The sequence below is a fragment of the Amblyomma maculatum genome, chromosome 8, assembly GCF_055883805.1.
Source record: "Amblyomma maculatum isolate TAMU_Amacu chromosome 8, ASM5588380v1, whole genome shotgun sequence".
NCBI lineage: Eukaryota > Metazoa > Arthropoda > Arachnida > Ixodida > Ixodidae > Amblyomma > Amblyomma maculatum.
In genome coordinates, this window is record NC_139351.1 from 125,706,450 (window position 1) to 125,727,663 (window position 21,214).

The window sequence follows — 21,214 nt, forward strand, 5'->3', positions numbered from 1 at the left end:
GGGGCAACACGGCGGCAGAGGTCGGTGCTTATGCGTCGGGCCTGCTCTGCGCGGAATGCTGCTGATGGGTGGGTGGCACCGGGGAGTCAGTCTGCGTTCCAAGCACCCAGCGGCCCGTTCAACCCATGTTCAGGCCCTGCGCTTCCAGGCGGCAGAGTCTTGCAGGAGCAGTTGTTCTTGTTCAGGAGTGCGTGTTGTCGGGCTAGTTGGTTCTGCATATTTAAGAAGTAATTAGCGACAACACTTGGACGAGGACAGAAGAAAACACACACGCGCTTGTCAATCGTCGTGTGTATTTCCTTCGGTCGTCGTCCAAGTGTTAGCGCTAATTTCTTCTTAAATGAATATATGTTGTTGTTGTTGTTGACCAAATAACATATGGCACATACACACAAGGGGATATATATATATATATATATATATATATATATATATATATATATATATATATATATATATATATATATATATATATATATATAATCACGTGCCAACCACCACATGCCAGAGGCATGCCCGTAGTTTTTCGCTCACAACGCGGACGACGTCGACGCCAGAAGAAAAAAAAAATGTTTTCAAGAACAAACTCTCAGTCCTGCCGGTCGTAAAATGCTGCATGAACTCTGCTATAAATAAATAAATACATGGCTAATAAGCTAAAACTCGCTGCTCTTTTGATTAACGCAGTTTAATGGTTAGCGCGAGAAAGTCCTGCGCATCATTGCGCACTGCAGTTGCTACAGGGTTTTCTGTTCCACACAAAACATGAGACGCGCTAGAAGTTTAAAAAGTCGAAGGTCCTCATCTCACACCTCTTGACACGGATTTGGGTCTTGCGCAATTTTTGCCCGCTTTCTCGTCATCCTACTACTACTGCCACTACCCCTTCTACCACCTCTACTTTAGAATTTTTGCGGAGGGCGTAAACATGGACGAAGAAACAGCTGGCTGTCTAACGGGCTAAAGCCGACTGCAGCAACAGTGTGTTCAAATATATGCATATTAGCTTGGTTCTCGCAGGACTTGGAACTGCAAAATTCATTGCAAAATGAATTTAGCGCTGCTGACGATGCAATGGCGATGGAACCATATTTTTTTCAACGGGCAATTACACAAAAGAATCTCCCCAAGAAAAAACACACTAAATAAAAACTAAAAACAAGCCTTAAAGAAGATTTTTGTTGTTGTTGTTGCAGCCTTCGAGCTGTTGAAACGCACTTCACTCCGCATTCCCTTCAAAGGTCTCGCTGCTCCTCGCGTTCACCAGGACCGGGCGATGAAGTCGCGTTCGAGAAGATTCTAGAGCACTATACCGCTGCCGCTTTATGCTTTATTCCGTGCGCACGACGCTCGAGTGTATACGCTGCCGAAACGCGCGCTCTCCCTCGAGACCGGCCGTGACCAGAGCTGGAGCTCCAGCCACTCCAACCGCAGTTTTGTGCACTCCACAAACGCCCCCAAGGATTCCATTTCTTTAGCAAAGAAGTCCGCGCTTGATGTCACTTTACTCGTTTCAGCGATTTTGGCGCATTTCGGTGCGTATTCGAATGGGAACGGCAACCATGAGCAAAGTAATAAACAAGAAAAACGAAGTCAACATGGCCGACGAAAGCGTTGAGGACGATCATGTGCACAAGCGAAACATCTCGCAGATCAAAAACAAGCAAAGAAGGCTCGAAGAGTATTTAAAGCTCAAACGAGCCAAGCAAAAGGCAAGTACAGACGCTCAATTTCTTTCACCTTAGCGTTCGCCGTAAGCCCAGTCGTGACTGCGTAATACACGTGGCTAGCCTGCTGCGTTTGAATGAACTCCCTTTGGATGTCATTTTACGGACAGTTTCTGTCGCATTATCAACAGTGCCACTATAGTGCCACGTTCAGACGAGATAGCCTGATGTGGCTTTGTAACCTAAGTTGTCCGCGAAGCGGCATAATGTTTGCTTACTACCTTAGCTTGTGTCAGTCGTTGGATTCTCGATTAGGGCATACACGCGCTTACGTAAACGCAGCTCGTTACTTATACATGTTGCGTGCTCTGTCGTTCGTAATGAACATATAAATTATCGTGATCACGCAGTACTGAAGCAAATGCCTGCTATGGGAAATCATTGCACCTTTCCAACTTTGATGTGTGTGGATACATTGGACTGGTATACGTGTATTTTGTATGTCGCATTTATCGCGAAGTTTGTCACCATTTTATTGGTGTATATAACTGTAAACATACAAAATGTTGCAGATCAAGCGGCAAGCCCAACGGAAACGCCGTAAGGAGGCCGAAGCCCTTGGCGAAAATGTAAGTGCATCGTTATTTGTTACGTAACGCAATTCTTGCCCTTTTGTTGATAATACTGTGACACGCCTTGTTACGCAGGCACCCCCCAAGCAAGTGCCCCGTACGATTGAGAACACCAGGGAGCCAGATGACACTATGGTTCAACAGGATGACGAGGAGGTATACTTGTTCACTGGTCAGCTATGTGGCAGGCCTTGTATGGCCTCTGCTTTTTTGAGAACCAACACTCACACCTGTGACTTTTGCCCCTTTTGTAGGTTCAGCTCGACGAAGCAATGGATGAAATGGCTGCCTATTTCAAAAAAGAGTACATACCTAAACTGCTTATTACCACAAGTGACAATCCGCACACAGTGAGTTTGTGGAGGATCCTTCGCGACTAATTCATTGCTACATTTGTTTCATCTGCAACAGTGGCTTCATTTTTTAACAAACTGTTTTGTGCTTATTGGTCGTTGCCGGAATATAGTGTGCCGCAGTTGGCTGGAGCTTATATTTGCTACCCTTCCCAACAAGCTATAGACCCATCGCATATGGATTGAATGCTGCAAAAATTTTATTATATTTTTACCCCTTATTTTATGGTAGGTATTGTATAGCTCTATTTAGTTTTTGCCTCCTTGTTTTGCCAGGACAAATTGTTTAAAGGGCTTAAAATCGCTTATTTTTACATAATGAACCAAAAAGCAAAATTTATAATCTAAAGTAGCGTACAGTCATGGTGGATACTTATGATCACCAGATGGAAATAACAATTTATGGTCGTAGGAATTTCTTCCTTGAAGTCCTGACGTGCTACTTAAAAAACACCTTAGCATTTTTAAATGTCTCACCCCACTGGATAGCCATTCACGACTAAAAACAACGTTTTAACTACTTAAAGCACTTATATGTTATCTTGCAAACTTAAGCAAACTGAATTTAGTAGTGAGCTTGAGAAGTTAATGGAAGAAGTAAAAAAATGTGAAAGTACTCGGTATTCGTGAGCAGGTACATGCCGATATGTAAGCCAGAAATGTCCAGTTTGTATCCATCATTTGCTACAAGTTCCTCTCGCACCTTTTGCAGCGCACCATCCGATTCTGCCGCGAAATCAAGCAGAGCATACCCAACGCGGATTTCCGGTGGCGGAATCGTTCACGGATCAAGAAGACTGTCGAGCAGGCTATTGAACGCGGGTATTCGGACATTGCAGTCATAAATGAAGATCGCAGACACCCAAGTGAGTTAAGTGGTTCATTGTGCCTGTGAAAGCATGGAAAACTCGTTATATTCTTTTTGTGCCCAGTAGCAGATGTGCAGAATGTGCAGCCATTATTTCTGAGGGCTAGTGAAATGCTTCCCTAGTGTGCTGTTGCTCGTATTTGTGCAAGGCCCTACTGCAGTGGCTCATTAGTCGGGACACTCAACTGTTGATGTCGTGTAAGCGTGTTTGATTCTAACCGCTACAGCCACCTTTCTGATAGAAGGGCCATTTTTTTAACCTACATCACCTACACTAGTATAAGACTGTATGAGACGCTCCACTGTATTGGATGCACCAGCAAACTTTTTGGGAAAAAACTGCATCTTGTGCATTGGAAAATGTGGTTATCATAATTTGTTTCGAGGCTTTTCAGATCCCAAAGGTGAATATTTCATTTTATGTTGATATAGCAGGAAATTGCCTGAAAATATAAGTGCCGTTTGGTGCCCCTCACTCTCTCGCAACTCCCTGATAGAACAGCATTCCAGATCAGGTACAGATTGTCAAACCATCGTAGTGCAACTTGAAATGACAGCTGCATTGAGGTTCCTTAGGAAGAAAAGAAGGTCTCTTGCCTCAAAATAGCCAACTAAGGGACTCTGTGGGCTGCTGGCATTTTCTAAGTTTGGCACTTCCAGCTTTTTTTAGTGGGCTCCCTAGCAGGTAATATGTGAAAGTCGCTTGAAACGACACTAGAGGCAAATAAAAACAGGGAACAACCTGCAATAGTAAATGTCCTCTGGAACACTACCGCAACATGTTTTCTTTTTTTTTTTTCTTTTTTTTTTTTCTCCTTTTTTGTGGAAAGGTTACTGAGCGTTGCTGAATGCAGTGCTCCATTTCTTCCCCCATAGAACAAGATCACTGTGTCACTAGTATCGTGACGCGTCTTTCTTTCGAGCTCTCACAGTGAACTTGAGATAATGTCCAAGAACAGAACCACTTGACCTGCTATTAAATTATGCCTTATGACACTTGTATAGACAGGGGGGGGCACCACTGTGCTGTTTAACATGCAATCCGCTTTGCCGCCTTTCATACTGTGGAGGCATTTTCTCAGTGCATTGCAGCCTCACTGTTCACACGAAGCACGAACAATCTTGCAAGCTTGTGATTGGCTTGCATTGCAGTTGCTGCAGCCAGCAGATTCATTCAATAATTTCAACTTCGGATAATTGGAACATAATATCTGGTTCTTTAAAATTGGAATTATAACAAAGTTTTACTGTACTGATTTCCTTGGTTATTCAGACTTTAGTCCTTAGTGAAAATTAGGTATTTTTTTTCTGATTGTGACACTAATTTCTCGATCTGTGTAGCCTTAGTAGTACCTTTTATTGCCCTTTTAGTACTAGATGTTTTTGCACCTCTTATTTGGCAGAACAGAAGTCACTAAGAAATATGACAGCATTATTTGATTGTTGTGCATGTTCTCAAAGCCAGTGCCTTTATCTCGGAGGAACGTACACAGAGAGGAACGTACACAGCAAACGGAGGGTCAGCGTAAGAAAGACCCCGAAAGGGGGGACCAGGAGATTTCTGGGTGCAGCGGAAGTGCCGCCGCAGTCTGGAAAACAGCAACCTGTGGTTGCAATAAATTCTGCTGAACGTGAACAGAGAGGCCGGTTGTCAAGTGCGCGCGCCCTGATCGTGGGCAGAAAGAACGAACGAATAGAAAGACTGCGACGCATGTGTGTTGGCGTTTGTGTGTATGTGCGTGCGTGTGCAAGAGAAGCGGCCGTGGATGACGCCTCCCTGTGAAAGACCCGAACTTGGGAGGGAGTCTGCGGGCTGGCGCCGAACGGCCGGCCGGCGATGTCGGCCGAAGAAAAGCGCCGCTCCCGAGAGGACACCCGATCCTACCTCAACCACCCCCAGCCGTGCCGGCGAGTTGTTTTCCAGGAATTCAGAGGAGAGCTTGAAACTGCTGCTACGCTGATGCCGGATGACGGGGGAAGAGGAGAACCCGGAGAGGGGGAGAAGCTCCGAGGAGTCCGATCGACGCGGGAAAAAGGGAGACTTGTTTCGGGTGCCGTGACGAGAGGCCGCACCCTGACTGAAGTGAAGTTATGCTGCAATGGTGTATATAGTGTAAATAAATTATGTATTCTGGAATTAGAATGAATTCCGGTCCAGGTTAATCGGGAGAGGAATGAAAATTTGAAGAAAAGAAGCAGAAGAAAGAACCTGATATTTAACTGGCGCAGTCGGCAAGGATCTTCCGATTTGAAGCGGACCGGCCAACGAACTCGACGGAGACGGAACAACAAAGGAGCCAGGGCTGAGCCATGAACCTCGGGCGCTGACCAGCGGGCCAAGCCATCTTCGGAGCACGACACAGGTTGGTGTCTTGTAGGTCCCTCTTCCGCGGCGCACTATGACAACTGTGGGGCATAGTTTGCGGGACCGTAGCGGGGAAGGATGGGGCCGGGGTGCTGGAGCTGGGCAGATAGAGCTGGTGGCGGGCGCAAAGGTAGGGGGCGTCAGCGGAGGCTCGGGGTTGTCGTTTGCCGACGAGATGGCGCGGTTAAAATTGAAACTAAAAATTGCAGAAATGAAATTGGCAGCAGCGAAATTGCAGTACGGGGAATCTGTCAGGGCAGCGGCGGCCGGCAAGAAACAAGCGGTGAGTTCAGACAAAGGAACGGGCATCGCGGAGAGTCTCGAAGGAGGTCAGAGAGCGGAAAGTTTGGACCGCAGACTGGCAGATTCGGTAGGCGGCAAGGAGGCCGAGATTGAGGAGCAGGAGGCAGTGGTTAATGCGTCTGAGGTGCGTTCTGACGACGCAGTGGAAAGAAACGCAGACACAGTTGACACTGCGCTTCTCGGTGCTCCGAAGAGCACGCTGGCATCGGAGGGAGATGCGATTGTTGAGGATGTCACAAATCCGGGGCAGGTAGAAGCGACACCCGTAGTGCGCGTAGAGATGATGGCCCGCGATGCGGATTGTGACAACGGTGAGAGGTGTGATGAGGCAGAAGCAACTGTAACGGTCATCGCAGCAGAGCAGGAAGGTAGCGACAATGCCAACAGAAAGAACTGCTTGAATGAAAGGGTTGCAGATTGCAAGGAGCTCATGCATGAGCTAACTGTCAGCGATGCGTCGAAGGAGAGAGATGACCGTGCGAGCGCGTGCGTTTGCGATGAGGCGACCGTAGGAAATTTGCCTGACCAAGGAGACGAAATCACGGGTCATCCGCGTGAGCCGCAGGCACCACGCCAGTCGCGCCGGCCAGAAATGGGGTGGGCCTCAAATGATTGCGTGCGGACTGGCCACAAGGGTGACCGAGATCCTCGTCAAGGGAAGAAGCGCATATTCCCCTCAATAGAGAGAAACGTGGGCAAAAAGCGCTTCGATCAGAGCTTTTGTGAGCGACAGATGAAGTCCGGTGAGTGGACAAAGCGCAGGACGCGAAAGCACCAAATTGCCAGAAGGGATGCGACCTTGGAGATGATTCGTATGGGGGACACGGAACCGACAGACCGCCCTCCGCCGCAGGGGGTCGGAGGCATCCCGCGCCTCCTGGCCTGATGCGCTGCTGACGCGTGTACACCAGCTCCATTGCTCAGAGGGAGCGAGGGCCCTTTTGTTTCCATTTCTGCGTTTGTTTTTGTTGTCATGGTGCGCCAGAGGGGGATCACGGACATCAGCCGCGCACTGGTGTTGTGTGAGGTGTGACGCGTTCCAATAAGTCACGCATCACAATGGCGGTGGAGGTGTCAAGTGCGCGCGCCCTGATCGTGGGCAGAAAGAACGAACGAATAGAAAGACTGCGACGCATGTGTGTTGGCGTTTGTGTGTATGTGCGTGCGTGTGCAAGAGAAGCGGCCGTGGATGACGCCTCCCTGTGAAAGACCCGAACTTGGGAGGGAGTCTGCGGGCTGGCGCCGAACGGCCGGCCGGCGATGTCGGCCGAAGAAAAGCGCCGCTCCCGAGAGGACACCCGATCCTACCTCAACCACCCCCAGCCGTGCCGGCGAGTTGTTTTCCAGGAATTCGGAGGAGAGCTTGAAACTGCTGCTACGCTGACGCCGGATGACGGGGGAAGAGGAGAACCCGGAGAGGGGGAGAAGCTCCGAGGAGTCCGATCGACGCGGGAAAAAGGAAGACTTGTTTCGGGTGCCGTGACGAGAGGCCGCACCCTGACTGAAGTGAAGTTATGCTGCAATGGTGTATATAGTGTAAATAAATTATGTATTCTGGAATTAGAATGAATTCCGGTCCAGGTTAATCGGGAGAGGAATGAGAATTTGAAGAAAAGAAGCAGAAGAAAGAACCTGATATTTAACTCCGGTAAAAGCGTAAGAAAGAAATGACAGGAAGAAAGACAAGTGCCTACAGTGGCGGTGGGAGCTGAAGTTTTCTTTCCCAAAGTGCAACGTGTGTTCCATGAAGCCGTTAACGCTTTTCGGTGAGAGTTAAGACACACTCACAAAGTAGAGCGACAAAAGAAAGGCGACGTAAGAACACGCAACCGGGACCGGGCATCCCGTCCTGGACGCGCTTACCTCTCATGCTCCTGGTTTTTGTCCCTGTTGCGCTGCCGAACTGCCACATTTTACACACTAGGTGGTCCATGTCGGCTTCGGTTTGAGTCAACGATGCGGCCTTGACAATGTCTGAGCTCTTCGTAGTCTGCTAGCCATCGTTCTAAACTGTACTTCAGCTAGCAGTGTTTGTTTTATAGGAACACGTAAAAAGGCGCCAAGAAGATGGGGTGTTCGATAGCCCTCTGCATAGCAGCTTGCCAACTTGACTCCCTTGCTTCCTTACCGAAACAGTACAAGGCAAAAAAAAAAAAAAAGAATCAGAAGAATGGAAAGGCAGAAAGGTTAACTAGGCAAAAAATTGCAAAGCATCAGGAGCCTGTAACCCTCAACTTGAGTCTGGCTTTTGGCATGGCGGGAGTTAAACGCAAAAGAACAGAGCTGAACGTAGGCGCGAAGAAATCTGTGAATACAAGCGGCAAAAGCCGTCTCAGTCAATCCATGCCGCGAGGGACTAGTATCGACAGCTCAGCTGTTTCCTCGCCTCAGGAGAATCTCAAGCAGCTACTTAGTGGCTACTCTGCTCAGTACCGAGGCCATTTTGGAAGTGGTGGTGAGTAGAGAATCAAACGCTGATTTATCGGCCAGTGAGGAGTTTGTGCTCGAAAGTTTGACCAACACAGAGCCCACCATCACGGGTGTCATGGTAAGCGAGTCGCTTCAGACTGCACTACAATTTTTCGAAGACAACGTTGACAAGGATAATGCACTCAAAACTTCCGGTGTTCTGTGAAATTTTGAGTCCAGTGCACACTGTTATGTACAAAAGCAGTCGCTAATTACAATTCTTTTTTCTCAATAAAATCCTTTTTGTTTTTATTTATGACTCGTTATTGTGGATGACTCGCTTTATTGACAGTTTTGGTCAGAAACCAAAGTGTCCATATTAACGAGGCACGACTGTACTATATACAGCGCTTATTTGAAAAGTAAAGGTCTCGTGGCAAGAGCTTATAGATATGCATTGGGGGTGCTCTTGTGGCATGTAGGGGAATGATGGGCAAGAGGGTAGAGGATGAAAGTTTCTCTTACACCAAAGGGGTTTGAAGTATGCATAAATTGCATAAATGCATAAATTGAGACTGACTGCATAGCACAGATGCAACCACCCCTGGCCTGTAAGCTTTTGATGAAGGCTGTAATTTGTGGCAGTGGCTGTGTTTTTGGAGTGGAGGTAGACACTCTCCCTGATCTTGACTCTGGCCATGCCTACATTGCGACTTGCAGACGGACTCTTGTTGACACACCTGCCTGACGGCCCGACCGCCTACTTCAGGATCAGCAGTGTGAAATTCTGCAAGGACATAAAGGTCAGTGGTGCCACGTTTTACCAGGCATAACGGTAATGCACACTTGGTGCGAAACGGCTTGATTACGTAAACGAGAAATTCTCATCTCTCACCGATGCCGAACACATGTGAAAACTAGTTGCCGCCAATACAACAAAAGGACTCATCATCTGGACTCGGGCAAAGACCCGTCCTCTTTTAACATTGGCTAGCAGGCTGGGTATCACCCCTGTACTTTGGTCAGTTTGTCATGGATCCCATTTTGTTACTTTCTTCTCAGTCTTTCTAACTTTGTGGGAGGTAAAGCAAGGACTCCATGCAACACACAGGCAATCCAAGCGTCTCTCATAGCCCGAGTCGCTTTGGGATGTTAAAATGACGAAACAAACAGGCAGTCCAACATATGCGAAGAGTCTTTTGCTCTTGTAATGACAGGATCTACGACTGACCAAACAGGTGAAACAGATATAAAAGTAGCTGTTGTTAAGGTGTGTTTTTTTTTTTTTTTTTTTTTTTTTTTTTTTTTTTTTTACTGCAGTGTCTTCTGGCGGGATGGATGGATAAAACTTTATTTGAGCAAAGGAGTTTGGGACTCGCAGATCCCTGGGCCCCCGCACGGCCCCACTGTACTCAAGCGTTCATGCCCCGAAGGTCCATTACGCTGGTAGCCCGGCTTGTGACAGTTTCCTGATCAGCCGGGTCCGTAGAGCGCAGCAGGGCCTCCCAGTCCTCCCAGGTGATAAGGTGCTCCAGGCCCCGCGGCTAGTTGATGAAATCCATTCATATTCAAAACTGCAAGAGTAGAAGAAGGACAAAGCAGAGACACTGCGCTTTGTGTGGTGTGTGTCTGTTCTGTCCTTGTTCTACTCGTGCAGTTTTGAAGGGCAGTGCAGTCCACTTATAACGATATTGAGAAAACCTGAAAATCTGATCGTTATAACCAATTATCGTTATATCTGGACCGGCAAAGAAAAAGAGAAAAAGGGGGAAAAAAAGAAGCACGCCCACATATTTTCCCATGCATGTAGGCTTGCCTACTACTAGCGTAGAGTAAATTGGGTTGAACAACGCTAATTATCGTACTGAGCACTAAGCACTTTATTACATTATACATCAATAGCCATTAAATAACTTAGGCATATTTAAAGTCGGAAATTCGCGCTCACTTGAGCAGCAGCTAAAGCTTAACAATCGCTGTGAGCATCGCTTCCAGTAGCGTGTACGTTGGCGGCAGTCCTTTTTGCGTGCACAAAACCGATTAGCGGCTGGATGAACTGAAAGACATCCCCAGCCTTGATGATCGTTAAAATTGTAGAGTGCGAATGTCCGTATTTTTTCACAAGGCTTCCAACCTTGAAATCCTGCCAAAAATTTCGATGAATCTGCCGTTTCATCTTGTGAGCTATCGCGTCACCCGCGATGTGGTCGCCGCCATCTTTCACGGACGCAGAATCGGTGATGGCAATGACGATACGGCCGCAGCAACATCCTTTGGGTGATTGTGATGATGATAGTGCTCATTTTCTTCCATTTTCGCCGCATATGTCGAGTTTTCACGTCATTGTCTTCTTAATTTTTTACCTTTTATTGAATATTCAGTCAAATTTTCGTTGTAAACACCTATGGGGCGGTGATAAAGCTATCATTGTATCCCATGTACCGCCGATAATCAATTGTTATATCTGATTTATTTTTACATGGGGCAGTGGGAAAAATGATAAATCTCAAGAATATGATTGTATAAGCGATATATCGCTATATCTGGTATCGTTATAAGTGGCCTGCACCTTTCTTTTTTTTTTTTTTTTTCTTTTTCTTTTGTCGTTTAGGCAGAACATGTAAGAAGGGTCACAATCCCAACTTCCCTTACTGTCCATGCATTCTGCACATGCAGTTTTAAGGACTAAGAAATAGTGGGAACTGAGTGCAGCCAAATGGCTCCAGGCTAGGCTTCATGCTAAGATTTAGTTGTTTACCTCTGTCTCTTGCTCACCTGTTGGGCAAAATTGATGCACAGAAATTCGAAACTATTCTTCGTCTCACAAGATGTTGCAGTAGTACTGCGAAAGGCAGAGGCACCTGGGTCCAATCAAGATCACCCGCACTACAATAGGAAATTGTGCTCCTATGCACCTCTGGCCCCCCAAATTGGCGGGGTGACAGTAGGAGCACAGTTCTCTATTATACTGCAAAGGGGCAAGTGGCAATTAGGAGCACAATTGCAAGGGCTCCTCTGCCTTTTGCAGTGCTGCAGATATCTTGTGAGACGAAGTATACACAGCCGTGCAGTTGCCGCAAACTAGTCGGGCCGCACTCTAGTGCAGAATTCAGCAGAGTGGAACGGTGTTTCCCTTTTGATATCTACTAGCATCGTAACATGTTTATAATATTTTTCTTGACGTTGCGGAGCTATGATGGCATACACTACTAACGCAAAGTGCAACAGTGGTAATGGAGAAAGGGGAGGAGGGAGGGGGGTACGTGCAGCACCTTCTTACAGTGAAATTCTTTGCCTGAGACCAGTTTTTTCTTTGTGTGTGTGTGTATTCAGTTAATTTGAAAGCCCATTTAATTCTAATATTCCTCGTGGCCCCAGTGTGTCTAAATTAATTAGGTTTACTGTTCCACTTTCATTTTTCTCTGCTTGCTGTCTTGTTTAGCTTCTTTATTTTTGATTGTAATTCTTTCTACAACCACACACAGCTTCAAGTTTTTTCATTTATGCAGTAAGTAGTTGTAAATAAACTTTTCACACCAACAAAATTGCCACAATAGGCATTAATTAAACGACTTTTGACTACACAGGATTGCCACTTCAAATCACCGAAAAATGTCAGTATATATCATTTGTCGGAAACAACTTTCATAGAAAAAGAGAAGTCAAGCTTGCATTCTGAAATGAACCCAAAAAAAGTCTGCCGATGCTTGAAAATGTAAAAGGGGAAAAGTTCATCCCCTGTGTATATATTTTGTTGTATATCTGTTGTTTGCAGTGGATGACTTAAGCAGCGATCGCTCACTGGTCCTCCTTTTCCTTTGCATGGTTGGTCATCCACTGACCGATGTAGGGTCGTGCTGCATACAGCGTCCACCGTCCTGAGGTGATCCTGAACAACTTCAACACCCGGTTGGGTCACTCGGTGGCACGCATGCTGGCATCACTCTTCCATTATGACCCCCAGTTCCAGGGCCGGCGGGTCGTCACCTTCCACAATCAGCGGGACTACATCTTCTTCCGGCACCACAGGTCAGTTGCCCCAGGGAAACAAGTGGCGCTAGTCTCTGGAGGAGGTGCTGATAAAGGTGCTCATTTGTTTGCACCTACTAAATTCAGCCACAGGATGTTATTGAAGTGTCATCATCATCATCAGCCTGATGATACCTACTGCAGGGTGAAGGCCTCTCCCATATTCCTCCAATTAACATGGTTCTGTGCTAGCTGCATCTACTTGACCCCTGTGAACTTCTTAACCTCATCCGCCCACCCAGCTTTTTGCCGTCCCCCGCTACGCTTTCCTTCCCTTGGAATCCAGTTTGTTACCCTGAGCGACCATTGGTTATCCCCTCTTCGCACTAATGTCCCACCCAAGTCCATTCTTCTTGATTTCCACTAGAATGTCAGTACTTTGAGTTATTTGTCTGACCCACTCTTTACGCTTCCTATCTCTTAATGTTACACCTACCATTTTTCGTTCCATAGCCCTCTGTGTTGTCCTCACAACCCTCTTCATGTAGGGTGTTGCAAAAAAGGAAAGACTAAGCAGGAATGCGCATATGTATGAGACAGAAAGGCACTTTTAAAGCAGAACAGCTGAGTGTGTGCCAGTGTGAACAAGCCTGACAATGTTAGCAGGGAAATGTCACATGTGCATGAAACAAGCATAAATGGCCATGACCTTGGTGAGTTCCATGTTTTTATTGTACAATAAAACAGTGTTAATTAATAGCTTCAAGAAACTGGAAAAAATGTTCGGATTATCACTTTTGGTTTCTGAAAACAAGTGGATTGATAAAGCCACACAGAAGGAGTAACACACACACAAAGAAGGACAGGACAAGTGCTTGTCCTATCATTTTCTTCGTTCCTGTGTTGTTTTCTTCCTTCTGTGTGTAAAAAACGTTTGAATTGTCACTATTGGTTCGTGAAAACTAGCGCACTGATAAACGCACAGAGAGGGAAGAAAACCAGGACAAGCGCTTGTCTTTGGGAGAAGCACTTCCTTCCCCTGTCGTTTTCTTCTTTCCGTGTGTGACTTTCAGTGCGCTTGTTTTTCCCTATCAAAAGCTGTGTAGCATCTAGCCCAGATACAAGTTTTGTTAAATTATCACTTGCATTGCTTAATATTTGTTTGGTAAAATACAAGCAACAACCTCTTGATTTTGGTATGATAACAGTGCCCTCTCACAAGTGGCTGCATTGCATACAGCTGGGCTCAGTTGGATGTTTGATGCATGGCCAGTAGCTGCCATTGCCACAAGCTGGTGCAAAGATTTTAAAACCAGTACCGGAGCTATGTGGTTGGCATATTTTTGGAGACGAAGCCATCCATCCTTCAACTGCATCATGCATGCCGTAACACTGATGTCAAAAGTGCATGAGGTTGACTCTGCAACATCTACAGCACATTGCACAATTGCGTGCTGGCCGTAGAATGCTTTTTCAGTTAAACCGCTGAATCCTTGCAGCTCTAATTTCACACAGAAATGGTATTTGGTTTTCAGTATTTTTTATACCAAAATTTTTTCTTTACTTGCCTAATTCTATCAGAAGTAGGTAGTTGGCCGAATGTTCGCATTATCTACAGCGGTGGCAAAGCAAGACAAGCTTTGATTTCAGTGATGGCGCCGGGGGCGCCACCTCATTGTGTTTTGTGTTCAAAAAGTTTTATTGAGATTTACAAACAAAAGTCTTCAAATTTAGTGCAGGTTTGGCTAAATGGTGATTGTTATTTAAAAAGCAGTGGATAAAACTTTTCAATACCTTCCAAAAACAACTCCACCCGCACCTTCCTTTGCCGAACTTTGTGGTTTGTGGCAGTGCTGCTGCGAGCAAAGCGAGATGGCGCCGCCGGTTTCATTGCTGGGACAGTGGCCTGTTTTGCTTCACTGCCGCTGCAGATGACATGGACGTTACGGCGAAAACGCTGCATCAGTGTAGCCGTCAGCATTATAAGCGAAAAACCATGCTCGTGGAGCTTGCAGGTGGTAGCTGGCAACTAACATGGCCAAGCACTGATTCTTCGATGGCTGGTGCAACTTAGAGACCACATGGTATCAAAGTTTGGAGGAGCTACCAACTTGGATTGCTCATTTACAGTGGGAAGGGGGAATAAGAATCAAATTTCCAGTGCTCTTAGTCCACGCAGGCACGTTCAAATAGCTTGGTTAAAATGCGTATTGCGTGGTAGCCTACACTGTTGCCTCGTATCCTCCCTTAAGGCAGAGCTTAAGTGTCCCCCATAATTCTTATTTAGTCTTTTCAAGAAATATTGGTAGCTGGGCATTCCAGGGATGATGCCTCTCAGTCCCCTAAGTAGGAAATATTTTCGACCAGAGGGTGGTCACTGATCATTTCACCCCGTAAGAGCCAAACACCAGGCCGGAGGAAATCTTGTACCCATTGGAAAACTAGTGGGCATCTGCCAGCACTGGGAATCAAAACTAATGCCTCCGAAAGGTACGGTGGATACTGTACCACACGATCACTACTTTGGTGGCGAAGAGCCACTTCCCAAACAGGTTATCCAGCGGCATTGCGTATCCAACCCTACACCTCTCGTCACCGCTGCGTTTAATCATGCACATTTGGCATGATTACAAATTAAGTGTGCAAGCGCTCCCATTAGAATCTGTTGTTTTTTTTTTTTTTTTTTTTTTTTTTTTTTTTTTTTTTTTTTTTTTTCCAGTAAGTTATTTCCTGAAAGTTAGTCCTCGTCTTGTTCACTTCTCTGCTGTAGCCCTTGCGCTTTTGCATCGCATCCTGAGCTACCAACAAGACCAAATAACTACTCTTCCATTGGTCAAGTTTGGCTTGACACTCAGCATTCATTGTGGACTGCAGGTACGAGTTCCGCAATGCCGAGAAGGTGAGCATTCAGGAGATTGGGCCCCGGTTCACGTTGCGTCTCAAGAGCCTCCAAAAGGGCACCTTCGACTCCAAGTTTGGCGAGTACGAGTGGGTGCTCAAGGTGAGTAGTGGGTTTCGTTTGAAAGCGGTAATGTATTGGGCTTCTGCAAATAATATTTTTTAGTGTTTCTTACACTACTAGGATTACACAAGTGAAGCTTCGGAACTGTGTGTCGTCAGTCTGATTTGGCTTAGCTGTTTCGTGATGTCACAACTCTGTTACCTCATGCGATTAGTTCAGACTAAGGTTAGTATAACTTAGTCTATGACTGAACAGTGACTGACCGTGACCTTGACTTGACCCTTGCCCTAAACCATGATCCAGAACTGTACTTCTCAGCATACTGCCATTGGCATAACTAGGTTAAGCCCCTCCTTAATTTTTTTTTATTCGAAGTGATACTAGTCATTTCCTTCAAATATTTTTGAAGCAGATATTTGAAATACCTTTTGCGTGAAAGGCCATTATGTATATAAAAGAAATAATGCATGGAGGATTTCTCACAGTTATTGAACCTATACCAACCATTTGCGAAAACAGCCATCTGCAATAGTCGGCGTACGTGCGTCGCCAGCTTGCTTGAAGGCTGAGCCGTGGATATTACATCATTTCTAATGCTGTAGCCCATTTATGAAAAACAGAAAAAGCAATCATTCCGGGCATAACTTGGTTCTGCTAATATCAAATCTGTGCTCTGTTAAACAGCTTGCTCGTGCTCACTTACCCAGACAAGTGGTAGGAAGCACGAAGTTGAACTTGGTCCTTCCGCTGGCTGCTGGAGCTTGTATGGGATCAATCCATAGTTTGGTGCACCGCTTAGTCATGCAGATCATATCCAAGTGGAAAGCACAGAATTAATGCCATTTTATCACCTTTGGTAAAATGGTGGCCCATCTCCGACAGCTGATTCCAATTGCGATTGCGTCCCTGCACTGTTGTTGCTTTTAGGTGTGCACAAGCGCCATGATGGCATCCCAGAGGGAATTCACCAGATCAAAACCCCACACATCACACGTTCTGAAAACATTGTCCACTTCAGGCGATTGCTTCAAGGTTTCAAAAATTTTGCCAAATATGTAATACTTTACCATTTAAAACCAAATATTCAAGATTATTGGATATTCACTCGCTTTTAATCTGCCTACTGATGCCCACCTGAGCATAGTTGTACGCCAGCAAAAAAAAAGTGCACGGCTGGCTATAAATTTTCCCGGCTGGAGAAACTGGAGTAGCTGGTTGAGTTTACCAAGAACCCTAGGGCTCTGTCACAAATATCAAAAGACTTTTATGTGGTGGCAGCGTGCACTCTAGAGCACAGTGTACTTTCAGCTGCATTAGTCTAGAAAGACATCTGCAGTGGTCATGTCAGTGGGTCGTGCTCAAAATCTCGCCTCAGTTTGTTTAAAAGCGCTCAAGTGGAGCTTCAATACTATAATGAACAGTTTTGTCATTGCAAGGAGCTGAGAGCAGTCTATTACTGTGAACAGTGCTGTCCTGATGTTCTTTGATGTGAGCTGTTTAGTTAAAAGGGTAGTAGGCCAGCAGTGCTTCCTTTGCTGGTGTTCTCGGTGTAAAATAACAGTCGCTCATTATTGCCTTCACCTGCTAATGTGATGGCACTGTTCTGCTGAGTTCGACAGGTTTGAGAAGCCCAGAAGCTTCTGAAAGCAGCTTCAACTATAAAATTTAGAACCAGTTTTTTTCTGAAACCAAACTTCTTGGTAGGCACACCCCTTACAGAGGCATCGAGCAATTTGCAGCTGCACTGGTCAGCCTTCAAACTTATGACTGCTGCGCTAATAATCTAATGCATAGTGTCTTTGCATTCTTGGCCAAGTGAGGTCAGCAAAATTCAACAGAAGGTTTGCGCGTCTAGCCCTAATCTTTGTGCCCGGACCACAACATTCTTAGATAGAGACAGTTGGAAAATGCGCAGTGCGAAGCAGGCCGAAGCGGCCGCAGCGCCCCTCTCCCCTGCTGTGCTAAATGGGTGAGGCCATTGAGCTAATACACAGGCGGAAATTTTAAAATACTAACCCTCTTCTTTCAGCGATGCAACAGAAAATAAAATTGCGTTTGCATTTTTTAACTTTGTACGAATGAAACGCCACCGCGTGTGCAGATATATCTCAAGCAGGCAGGTAGCAGACGACACGCTTGAGCAGCGTCTGCAACCTGCTTGCTTCAGTTGCCTCAGTAGATGTGGTACTTTCATATGCGTACAAAAGTGTGTTAAAAAGCACAGACGCTATTTTATTTTTGTTGCATTGCTGAAAGAAGAGGGTTAGCAGTATTTTCAAAATTCCGCCTGTGCATTAACTTTATGGCCTCACACATCTACCACAGCGTGGGAGAGGGGCGCTGCGGTCGCTTTGCAATCAACTCGCGTCAGACTGGCGATTGTTTGGGCCCACTTCGCAGCGCAGCGCGCTAGCACAGTTTTCCAACTCTCTATATCTAAGAATGTTGCCGGACAGTAAAAAGGAGTGATGACTCTGCTACACCAAGACATATGTTGCATCTGTGCTGCTGGAATAATCTATGTATACAACACACTTACTTCCCCATTCTGCCTTTCCACGTGCTGGATCTATGTACTTCAGTAATTTGCACATGCACTGGGTGCTTCTTTTGCTAAGTGAAGGCCGATCTGCAGTAAAATCACAAAAGCCATGCTGTTGACTTTCTGACATGTCAAGGCCATGTATTAGTAGCTATCCCTTGTGTCTAGGAGTTTCTCTGAAATTTCTTGTGCTGTAGAGCGTGCGAATATAAAAATTTGTAATATTTTTAACAGTTCTTGAGAGGTATGTTCAGTGAAACAGGAAGGAAGTATGCTATTGGATTTTTTACCTAATGCTGACACGACTGTGGAACTTACTGAATACTTTCATGAAGCACTGTAAGGAAGCTAGGTACTTCCTCAGCAGAGGAGTACCGCCAGCGGTCGGCTATCTGAGTGGCAAGGCACAAGACATTGCTGGCAAAACGCTGCAAGACAGCTCGCGAAATGGACGTGGGCATAAACCTGAACAGAACACCAGACAAAGCATCCTTTCCACGCTCCCTCACGGCAGAGCGCCTGTTGTGGAAGTCTGCCCCAAACGCAGTCACGAAGACTACTACTCGCAGCTGTTGCGCTTTTTTTTTTCTGTGCTCTAAGACGCAAGGTTTTTAGATTCCAACTGGTGTAAATTGACAATGGTATTACAATGAGCTGACAGTCAACTCGTATAAATCAGCTGTAAGCGATGAGTGCAAAAAAAATGCCATTTAAAAATGATTTAATATTTTGCCACCAGTTTAGACAAACTGTAAATTTGCAATTTGTGAACATGTAAGAGGTGGAAATTCAGTTTGAATAGCAAATGCTTTTTGAAAGGTATGGCAAGTTCTCGCACTCCCCTAGTTAAAACTGGACATGTTGAGATGGCGTTTTTTAACTATGTGATGAAAGCGGTATTTTCAACCATTTAATTATCCTCTTACGTTGCACATTGCTGTACAGCTGGCGTTGAGAGTGGGAATTGACCACATTTTCTCAATGGCTTTCAAATTGGTCATGTTAGAAGGTGTTCAGTGCTGGTCAGCCATTAACATTTTTACATACAGTGCTGGATTCAGGCTCACTGACATTGCCTCGTGATGCTTTGTGCAGAGGCACGAGATGGAGACCAGCCGCAGACGGTTCTTCCTTTGAAGAAAATCGTCGAGAGCACTGATGTCGTCATCGATTCTGTCGTCACATATGTCGACCTGGGGTCATGTTGCAAGTCTGCCAAGGGATTTGAGTCTCCTCCTGTGCATAGAAGCCTAGCTGATTGGCTGCAAGACTGCTGGTGGCACCTTATGCCAGATGAGGGTGCCATAAGGAACCACTTTGTACATAATAAAGCATGGAGTGACAGTACACAAGAGCGGAGGCTGCTCAATCACACCTGCACAAGACTGATCCAGGGCAGAACGAGAGAAAGGAGATGCTTACACGATTGAAGGAGCACTGAACAAAGGTTGAGAGGGAGCCTCAGTTCGAAAGCCGAGCCAATCTTTCGACAAGTGGATGAAAACAAGTCCACTTGTCGAAATGTTAGGTTCCCCCTCAACCCTTGTTCAGTGCTCTTTCATGCACGTGACTGGGTAGCATAATGCATGCAAACTGAGAAGTACAGGCTTTGTGCAGTATAGGAGACTGCAGCTTCGCAGGAGGGGCGCTGCAGGTGCCAGGGAAAAGCGCTCTTCGGCTGACTCCGATAATTGTCTGGGCAGGCCGGTTCCCCGTCCCATTGAACAGCTGCGCGAATGGCTCTCGAAAGAGGTCAGTTCTGCACGTGTAGTCGCATGCTTCAGAGAAGTAGGAAAATTTAGTAGATCGTGTCCCCTCCGTGAGGCAAATTGACGAAAACACCATTATCATAATGGCGCTTTTAGTGTCGCAAGTAATTAAGTGGCAAGATAGCTTACAACATGGAAAGTAAATATACCTTTTTTAAAATAGTCATCTTCACAATACAAAATTTTATTCGATGGCTCATTGTGGTGCGTGCAATTTCGCTGACTGAATAGCCTGGATTTTTATACTTTTTTGTGCTAATAATAATGTAGATTACCTTTATTTTAACACAAATAAGAGTCCTGAAGGCAATATGCGAGGCTGAAGAGAAAGACGAGACCATCCACCGAATATGCCTACCAACTGCTCGCTTATGGTTAAAAGAAAAACGTAAGCTTGGTTAATAAGGGTTAATAAGTGCCATAGACCATAGAGATAAGCGGTTGCTTATTTAATGCTATCACTGCGCACGCATACTCCCAAGACAACCAATCTGCAGAGCCATCAACCACTGATGTGCATGGCAAACATTTTGATTTCTCACAATTTTTTTTTTTCGTAACTGCATTCGGCCACATGAACACTCATCAGTAAATAACGATAATGAAGAAATGCTTAACAAAATATACGATTCCATGCAAAAATTTGGTAAATAAATGTTTCTGTAATAAATAATGCCATACATTTTCAATTGTTTAGTAGTCTGGTTTAGTTGGTGGCCGTTCATGGTAAATACTTGTGGGCGTGTGCCCTCTTTCTCTGCTCTCGTAAATTGTGCGACAAAAAAGTTCCTTCGCGAACATCTTTCTTTAGCATTCATGGCTATGCTGTCCAAAGCAACAGCTTACAAGCAGTGGCAAATGCGCTTGCACGGCTGGCATTCTGTGACACTGCAAGCATGGTGTTGTGTGCTTTTAATGAAAGAACCAAGAGGAGCCATTCCGCATCCCTGGACCACAATAGCTTTCTTCCCTCTCTGAACGTCGTGGAATGCCAGCCAGACTCGCAGCAACCAGCAACATCTCTTTTATGTACCTGCGAGTAAGACTGCACGTGCACACAATGAAGGAGCCAGCGGCGCGAGCAGCGCGCATACCAGTCTGGGCATGGGTGGTTCAATGCGCTCTCACAGAGACGTTCCCGACCAATAGTTCAGAAATGACCGCCAGAAGAAGGAGGCGGCGCTGTTCCAGTGGGAGCAAACTTCAGGTGCGCTCCCCTATTCTAGCGTGTTGGACTGCCCAGGTCCTTTCTTTTGAGCATGTGTGATTGAGCCCACTGCAGCAAAAATTAGCGTTGCTACATGTGATCATGCCTAAGCATGGAGTTCTCACTTCTGCATGCTAGTGCCCTCATGGCTGAAACAAGATGGGTTTC

The 21,214-nt window shown here is 45.8% G+C and overlaps 1 protein-coding gene across 1 annotated transcript; it reads left to right on the plus strand.

The window, feature by feature from the left end:
- The first annotated feature begins 1,538 nt into the window (after positions 1-1,538).
- Positions 1,539-21,115, plus strand: LOC146182492 (ribosome production factor 1). Its single transcript, XM_084577620.1, has 9 exons — positions 1,539-1,712; positions 2,240-2,296; positions 2,375-2,455; positions 2,554-2,649; positions 3,365-3,518; positions 9,318-9,400; positions 12,448-12,626; positions 15,441-15,567; positions 19,166-21,115. Exons 1-9 carry the CDS (start codon positions 1,548-1,550, stop codon positions 19,205-19,207), a joined length of 984 nt encoding a protein of 327 aa, XP_084433746.1. The 5' UTR covers positions 1,539-1,547; the 3' UTR covers positions 19,208-21,115.
- The last annotated feature ends 99 nt before the right edge of the window (positions 21,116-21,214 follow it).